General features: G+C 28.8%; 1 protein-coding gene across 1 annotated transcript; it reads left to right on the forward strand.

Moving 5' to 3' along the window:
* The first annotated feature begins 54 nt into the window (after positions 1 to 54).
* LOC144702236 (large ribosomal subunit protein eL38z/eL38y-like) lies at positions 55 to 8,553 on the forward strand. Its single transcript, XM_078574195.1, has 3 exons — positions 55 to 199; positions 788 to 971; positions 8,342 to 8,553. The coding sequence occupies exons 1-3, from the start codon at positions 197 to 199 to the stop codon at positions 8,362 to 8,364; spliced, it is 210 nt and encodes a 69-aa protein (XP_078430321.1). The 5' UTR covers positions 55 to 196; the 3' UTR covers positions 8,365 to 8,553.
* Positions 8,554 to 8,583: the final 30 nt, after the last annotated feature.

Consider the following 8,583-nt stretch of genomic DNA (forward strand, 5'->3'; position numbering starts at 1 on the left):
GGAGGAGGGCGATTTCCGGTTTTGGGCTTTTGTTTACTGGTCTGGGCTGATCTCTTCGTGGGCTGATTTAATGTGGCCTCAAGTTGTGGAGTTTGAGGTGGGTTTGGGCGATTGACGCTTGAAAGATAGGGTTTTTGGCTCGGCGGAGGGGAAGGCCGGAACTTGAGACTCGTTGCTTGCCAGGAGTTCCGCGACAATGGTATTGCATACCCTCGCTCGCCAGAATGTCTTTTCTTGTTTAGAGAAAAAATGGTGTCTGTTATGGTTTCTCTCTTCCTTGTTGCTCTGTCATGGGCCACTAGAATCATCGGCCCCGGATTCATTTGGGTGTTGATCTTTATCCATTTTGTTTCATTTTCTTCTAGATTGGGTGCAGTATCGTATTCGTGTTCTGAGTCGTTGAGAGAGCAGGCGAGTTTATTTTACTTTCAGCTAACATTCAAATGTGTTTGTAAAGGAATACGTCTATGAAGTTCATTGGACGAAGTTACCACCGTCTGAAAATTGCGCTGTATTTCTTGTGCTATGAAACAACCAATCTACTTTTCTTTCTTGACCCGATTCTTTCGGTGATGGGTTTCTGATAAAAATCTTCGTCTAAATGAGTGAAGAACTTGTTTTCGTTTGCTTTATTGGACGCGCCGATTTATGTCTTAAAGCGGTTTTGTATTTCAGCCTGTGGTGATGCTTGGCTGAAGGGTCTAACGTGTTCCATGCAGATGTTATCTGTGTTTTAATAATGTTTATTTCTTTCATTGCTGTTGAAATCGATGAAATGCGCTTGCAGCCGAAGCAGATTCACGAGATCAAGGATTTCCTGCTCACTGCGAGAAGGAAGGACGCGCGCTCTGTTAAGATCAAGAGGAGCAAGGATGTGGTGAAGTTTAAGGTTCGATGCTCCAAATATCTCTACACCCTGTGTGTGTTTGACTCGGAGAAGGCAAACAAGCTGAAGCAGTCTCTTCCCCCGGGTAAGATGGTGCCTTCTCTCGGTTACTCTTATTCGCGTTTACCGAAATAATGGCTAGCTGCCACTCTTTTAACCATAATTTGGGATCAGAATGAGATCTAGTCTAGTTATGACTGGATTTTAAGAGCCTAATTGTTTTCTGGATGAACAAGGTCAACTTACAAGTCGGCCTCTTGTTCTTGTCGTATTATTTTCTTCTTCCTCTTCTTATTTTTCCACTTCCTCTTCTTCTTCTTCATTTGCTCTTCTTATTTTCTTCTTCTTCTTCTTTTCTTTTTTCTTTTCTTCTTCTTCATCTTCTTCTTCTCTTCTTCTTCTCTTCTTCTTCAATATTATTCTTCTTCTATTCTTTTTCCTTTTCTTTTTCTTCATCTTCTTCTATTCTTTTTTATTTTCTTTTTCTTCATTTCTTTTAATCCTCTTTGTCTTCTTCTTCTGTTTTTCTTCTTCATCTTCTTTTTTCTTCTTCCTGTTCCTTTTCTTCATTTATTTTCATTTTCTTTGTCTTCATCTTCTTTTTTCTTCTTCCTGTTCCTTTTCTTCATTTATTTTCTTCTTCTTTGACTTCTTCTTCTGTTTTTCTTCTTCATCTTCTTTTTTTCTTCTTCCTGTTCCTTTTCTTCATTTATTTTCATCTTCTTTGTCTTCTTCATCTTCTTCTTTTCTTCTACTTCATTTTCTTCTTCTTCTTCTTTTCTTCCTCCTTTTCTTTTTGTTTTCTTCTTCTTATTCTTCTTATTCCTTTTATTCTTCTTCTTCTTCTTCTTATTCTTCTTATTCCTTTTATTCTTCTTCTTCTTCTTCTTATTCATCTTCTTTTTCTTTTCTTCTTCTTTTTATTTTCTTCTTCTTATTCATTATCTTTTTATTTTCTTCTTCTTTTCCTTTTCTTCTTTTTTTTTCTTCTTATTCTTCATCGTTTTCTTTTCTTTTGTTTTTTCTTCTTCTTATTCTTCTTCATTTACTTTTCTTCTTCTTCTTCTTCTTTTTCTTCTTCATTTACTTTTCTTCTTCTTCTTCTTCTTCTTCTTCTTTTTCTTCTTCTTTTTCTTGTTCCTTTTCTTTTCTTCTTCTTCTTCTTCTTTTTCTTCTTCTTTTTCTGCTTCCTTTTCTTTTCTTCTTCTTCTTCTTCTTCTTCTTTTTCTTCTTCCTTTTCATTTCTTCTTTTTCTTCTTCCTTTTCTTTTCTTCTTCTTCTTCTTCCTTTTCTTTTCTTCTTCTTCTTCTTCCTTTTCTTTTCTTCTTCTTCTTCTTCCTTTTCTTTTCTTCTTCTTCTTCTTCCTTTTCTTCTTCTTCTTCTTCCTTTTCTTTTCTTCTTCTTCTTCCTTTTCTTCTTCTTCTTCTTCCTTTTCTTTTCTTCTTCTTCTTCTTTTTCTTATTCCTTTTCTTTTCTATTTCTTCTTTTCCTTTTCTTCTTTTTTTTTCCTCTTCTTATTCTTCTTCTTCTTCTTCCTTTTCTTTTCTTCTTCTTCTTCTCCTTTTTCTTCTTCCTTTTCTTTTCTTCTTCTTCTTCTTCTTCTTTTTCTTCTTCCTTTTCTTTTCTTCTTCTTCTTTTTTTTCTTTTTCTTATTCCTTTTCTTTTCTATTTCTTCTTTTCCTTTTCTTCTTCTTATTCCTTTTCTTTTCCTTTTCTTCTTCTTCTTCTTCTTCTTCTTTTTTCTTATTCCTTTTCTTTTCCTTTTCTTCTTCTTCTTCTTCTTCTTCTTTTTTCTTCTTCCTTTTCTTTTCCTTTTCTTCTTCTTTTTCTTTCCTCTTCTTATTCTTCTTCTTCTTTTTCTTCTTCCTTTTCTTCTTCCTTTTCTTTTCTTCTTCTTCTTCTTCTTTTTCTTTTTCTTATTCCTTTTCTTTTCTTCTTCTTCTTTTCCTTTTCTTCTTCTTCTTCTTCTTTTTCTTTTTCTTATTCCTTTTCTTTTCTTCTTCTTCTTTTTCTTTTTCTTATTCTTTTTCTTTTCTTCTTCTTCTTCTTCTTTTTCTTATTCTTTTTCTTTTCTTCTTCTTCTTCTGCGTCTTTTTCTTCTTCCTTTTCTTTTCTTCTTCTTCTTCTTCTTCTTCTTTTTCTTTTTTTTTATTCCTTTTCTTTTCTTCTTCTTCTTTTCCTTTTCTTCTTCTTTTTCTTTTCTTCCTCTTTTTCTTCTTCTTTTTCTTTTCTTCTTCTTTTTCCTTTTTTTCTTCTTCTTCTTATTCTTCTTATTCTTCTTTTCTTCTTATTCTTCTTTTTTTCTTCTTCTTCTTCTTCTTTTACTTTTCTTCTTATTCTTCTTTTTTTTCTTCTTCTTCTTCTTTTTCTTTTCGTCTTATTCTTCTTTTTCTTCTTCTTCTTCTTTTTCTTTTTCCTTTTCTTTTCTTCTTGTTCTTCTTCTTCTTTCTCTTATCTTCTTCTTCTTCTTCTTCTTCTTCTTTTTATTTTCTTCTTCTTCTCTTTATTTTATTCTTGTTCTTTTCTTCTTCTTCTTCTTCTTCTTTTTATTTTATTTTTGTTCTTTTTTTCTTCTTCTTCTTCTTTTTATGCTTTTTCGTCTTCTTCTTTTATTTTATTCTTGTTTTTATTTTCTTCTTCTTATTTTTATTTTCTTCTTATTATTCTTTTTTTCTTCTATTCTTCTTTTTATTTTTTCCTTCTTATTCTCTTCTTTTTCTTTTCTTTTCTTCTTATTCTTCTTATTTTTATTTTCTTCTTATTATTCTTTTTTTCTTCTATTCTTCTTTTTATTTTTTCCTTCTTATTCTCTTCTTTTTCTTTTCTTTTCTTCTTATTCTTCTTATTTTTCTTTTCTTCTTTTTCTTTTCTTCTCATTCTTCTTCTTTTTCTTTTCTTCTTATTCTTCTTCATTTTCTTTTCTTCTTCTTCTTCTTCTTTTTTTTTCTTCCTTTTCTTTTCTTCTTCTTCTTCTTCTTTTTCTTTTCTTCTTCTTATTCTTCTTCTTTTTCTTTTCTTCTTATTCTTCTTCTTTTTCTTTTCTTCTTCTTTTTCTTTTCTTCTTATTCTTCTTCTTTTTCTTTTCTTCTTCTTTTTCTTTTCTTCTTCTTTTTATTTTCTTCGTATTCTTCTTCTTTTTCTATTCTCCTTATTCTTCTTCTTTTTCTTATCTTCTTTTTCTTCTTTTCTTCTTTTCTTCTTATTCTTCTTTTTTTTCTTCTTTTTCTTCTTTTCTTCTTATTCTTCTTTTTTCTTCTTCTTCTTCTTCTTCTTTTCTTCTTATTCTTCTTTTTTTTCTTCTTCTTCTTCTTCTTTTCTTCTTATTCTTCTTTTTTTTCTTCTTCTTCTTCTTCTTTTCTTCTTATTCTTCTTTTTTTTCTTCTTCTTCTTCTTCTTTTCTTCTTATTCTTCTTTTTTTTCTTCTTCTTCTTCTTTTTCTTTTCTTCTTATTCTTCTTTTTCTTCTTCTTCTTTTTCTTTTCGTCTTATTCTTCTTTTTCTTCTTCTTCTTCTTTTTCTTTTTCCTTTTCTTTTCTTTTTTTTCTTCCTTTTCTTTTCTTCTTCTTCTTCTTCTTTTTATTTTCTTCTTCTTCTTTTTATTTTATTCTTCTTTTTATTTTCTTCTTCTTCTCTTTATTTTATTCTTGTTCTTTTTTTCTTCTTCTTCTTCTTCTTTTTATTTCATCTTTGTTCTTTTTTTCTTCTTCTTCTTCTTCTTTTTATTTTATTTTTGTTCTTTTTTTCTTCTTCTTCTTCTTTTTATGCTTCTTCTTCTTCTTCTTTTATTTTATTCTTGTTTTTATTTTCTTCTTCTTCTTATTTTTATTTTCTTCTTATTATTCTTTTTTTCTTCTATTCTTCTTTTTATTTTTTCCTTCTTATTCTCTTCTTCTTTTTCTTTTCTTTTCTTCTTATTCTTCTTATTTTTCTTTTCTTCTTATTCTTCTTATTTTTCTTTTCTTCTTATTCTTCTTATTTTTCTTTTCTTCTTATTCTCTTCTTCTCATTCTTCTTCTTTTTCTTTTCTTCTTATTCTTCTTCATTTTCTTTTCTTCTTCTTCTTCTTCTTTTTTTTTCTTCCTTTTCTTTTCTTCTTCTTCTTCTTCTTTTTCTTTTCTTCTTCTTATTCTTCTTCTTTTTCTTTTCTTCTTATTCTTCTTCTTTTTCTTTTCTTCTTCTTCTTTTTCTTTTCTTCGTATTCTTCTTCTTTTACTTTTCTCCTTATTCTTCTTCTTTTTCTTTTCTCCTTATTCTTCTTCTTTTTCTTATCTTCTTATTCTTCTTTTCTTCTTATTCTTCTTTTTTTTTTCTTCTTCTTGTTCTTCTTTTCTTCTTCTTCTTCTTTTTTTTCTTCTTCTTCTTCTTCTTCTTTTCTTCTTATTCTTCTTTTTTTTCTTCTTCTTCTTCTTTTTCTTTTCTTCTTATTCTTCTTTTTCTTCTTCTTCTTCTTTTTCTTTTCGTCTTATTCTTCTTTTTCTTCTTCTTCTTCTTTTTCTTTTCGTCTTTTTCTTCTTCTTCTTCTTTTTCTTTTTCCTTTTCTTTTCTTCTTGTTCTTCTTCTTCTTTCTCTTATCTTCTTCTTCTTCTTTTTCTTCTTCTTCTTTCTCTTATCTTCTTCTTCTTCTTCTTTTTCTTCTTCTTCTTCTTTTTATTTTATTCTTCTTCTTTTTATTTTCTTCTTCTTCTCTTTATTTTATTTTTGTTCTTTTTTTCTTCTTCTTCTTCTTCTTTTTATTTTTTTTTGTTCTTTTCTTCTTCTTCTTCTTCTTTTTATGCTTCTTCTTCTTCTTCTGCTTTTATTTTATTCTTGTTTTTATTTTCTTCTTGTTATTCTTTTTTTCTTCTATTCTTCTTTTTATTTTTTCCTTCTTATTCTCTTCTTCTTTTTCTTTTCTTCTTATTCTTTTTCTTTTCTTTTCTTCTTATTCTTCTTATTTTTCTTTTCTTCTTATTCTCTTCTTCTTATTCTTCTTCCTTTTCTTTTCTTCTTATTCTTCTTCATTTTCTTTTCTTCTTCTTCTTCTTTTTTTTCCTCCTTTTCTTTTCTTCTTCTTCTTCTTCTTTTTCTTTTCTTCTTCTTATTCTTCTTCTTTTTCTTTTCTTCTTATTCTTCTTCTTTTTCTTTTCTTCTTCTTTTTCTTTTCTTCGTATTCTTCTTCTTTTTCTTTTCTCCTTATTCTTCTTCTTTTTCTTATTCTTCTTCTTTTTCTTTTCTTCGTATTCTTCTTCTTTTTCTTTTCTCCTTATTCTTCTTCTTTTTCTTATTCTTCTTCTTTTTCTTTTCTTCGTATTCTTCTTCTTTTTCTTTTCTCCTTATTCTTCTTCTTTTTCTTATTCTTCTTCTTTTTTTTTCTTCCTTTTCTTTTCTTCTTCTTCTTCTTCTTTTTCTTTTCTCCTTATTCTTCTTCTTTTTCTTATTCTTCTTCTTTTTTTTTCTTCCTTTTCTTTTCTTCTTCTTCTTCTTCTTTTTCTTTTCTCCGTATTCTTCTTCTTTTTCTTATTCTTCTTCTTTTTTTTTCTTCCTTTTCTTTTCTTCTTCTTCTTCTTCTTTTTCTTTTCTTCTTCTTATTCTTCTTCTTTTTCTTTTCTTCTTGTTCTTATTCTTCTTTTTCTTTTCTTCTTCTTCTTATTCTTCTTTTTCTTTTCTTCTTCTTATTCTTCTTCCTTTTCTTTTCTTCTTCTTTTTTTCTTCTTCTTCTTTTTTTTCTTATTCTTCTTCTTTCTTTTCTTCGTATTCTCTTCTCAGTCTTCTTCTTTTTCTTTTCTCCTTATTCTTCTTCTTTTTCTTATTCTTCTTCTTTTTTTTCTTCCTTTTCTTTTCTTCTTCTTCTTCTTCTTTTTCTTTTCTTCTTCTTATTCTTCTTCTTTTTCTTTTCTTCGTATTCTTCTTCTTTTTCTTTTCTCCTTATTCTTCTTCTTTTTCTTATCTTCTTTTCTTGTTATTCTTCTTCTTTTTCTTTTCTTCTTCTTCTTATTCTTCTTTTTCTTTTCTTCTTCTTCTTATTCTTCTTTTTCTTTTCTTCTTCTTCTTATTCTTCTTTTTCTTTTCTTCTTCTTATTCTTTTTCTTTTCTTCTTCTTATTCTTTTTGTTTTCTTCTTCTTCTTCTTCTTCTTTTTCTTTTCTTTTCATTCTTCTTCTTTTTCTTTTTTTCTCATTCTTCTTCTTTTTCTTTTCTTCTCATTCTTCTTCTTTTTCTTTTCTTCTTCTTATTCTTCTTTTTCTTTTTTTCTCATTCTTCTTCCTTTTCTTTTCTTCTTCTTATTCTTCTTCCTTTTCTTTTCTTCTTCTTTTTTTTCTTATTCTTCTTCTTTCTTTTCTTCGTATTCTCTTCTCATTCTTCTTCTTTTTCGTTTCGTCTTATTCTTCTTTTTTTCTTATTCTTCTTTTTTTTTTCTTCGTATTCTTCTCATTCTTCTTCTTTTTCTTTTCTTCTTATTCTTCTTCTTTTTCTTTTCCTCTTATTCTTCTTCTATTCTTCTTCCTTTTTTTCTCTTCTTATTCTCTTCTTCTCATTCTTCTTCTATTCTTCTTCCTTTTTTCCTCTTCTTATTCTCTTCTTCTCATTCTTCTTCCTTTTTTCCTCTTCTATTCTTCTTCCTTTTTTCCTTTTATATTCTTCTTCTTTTTTCCTCTTCTTTTCTTCTTTTTTTCGACTTCCTCTTCTTCTATTCTTCTTTTTTTTATTTTCTTCTTTTTTTCCGTCTTCCTCTTCTTCTATTCTTATTTTTTGTCTCCTTCTTCTATTCTTCTTTTTCGTTTCTTATTTTTCTTCTTATTCTCTTCTTCTATTCTTCTTCCTTTTTTCCTCTTCTATTTTTCTTCTATTCTTCTTTTTTCCTCTTCTACTGTTCTTCTGTTGTTCTTTTTTCCTCTGCTATTCTTCTATTTTTCGTCTTCCTCTTCTTTTTCGTCTTCCTCTCCTTCTATTCTTATCTTTTGTCTCCCCCTTCCATTCTTCTTTTTTCGTCTTCCATCTTTTTCTTCTTTTCTTCTTTTTTTTCTTCGTCTTTTTCTTCTATTTCTATTTTATTCTTCTTTTTTTGTCTTCCTCTTCGTCTTTTATTCTTTTTTTTGTCTTCCTCTTCTTCTTCTATTCTTCTTTTCTTCTTTTCTTCCTCTTCTTTTCTTTTCTTGTTGTTTTTCTTCTTCTTTTCTTCCTCTTCTTTTCTTTTCTTATTGTTTTTCTTTTCCTTTTCCTCTTCCTCTTATTGTTTGTCTTTTGCTTTCTTCCTCGTATTGTTTCTCTTCCTTCTCTTCTTTTGCTTTTCTTCATCTTCTTCGTTTGCTTTTCTTCTTCCTCATATTGTTTTTCTTCATCTGCTTTTCTTCCGCTTACTGTTTTTCTTCTTTTGCTTTTATTCTTCCTCTTATTGTATTTCTTCTTCTGCTTTTGTTCTTCCTCTTGTGTTTTTCTTCTGCCCTTCTTCCTCTTACTGTTTTTCGTCTTCTTGTCAGGTTTGAGCGTTCAGGAGGTGTGAGCGTGATGGCTCAGCTCAGAGGAATAGCCGTCATGGTCATCATCCTATTGAGCACACTACTTTTTTTTCTCAGAAACCTCGAGGTTAATAGATTTCCCCCTGAGACCCCGCTCGCTGTTTAAGTGTGACTGAATGTTTTTCGATTAACGCTGTTTTCTATAGCATTCTTCAGACTAGCATTCTTCTTTATCCTTCTATTCTGCTCATTTTGGACCATAA

The sequence above is a fragment of the Wolffia australiana genome, chromosome 4 (assembly GCF_029677425.1).
Source record: "Wolffia australiana isolate 7733 chromosome 4, ASM2967742v1".
Lineage (NCBI taxonomy): Eukaryota > Viridiplantae > Streptophyta > Magnoliopsida > Alismatales > Araceae > Wolffia > Wolffia australiana.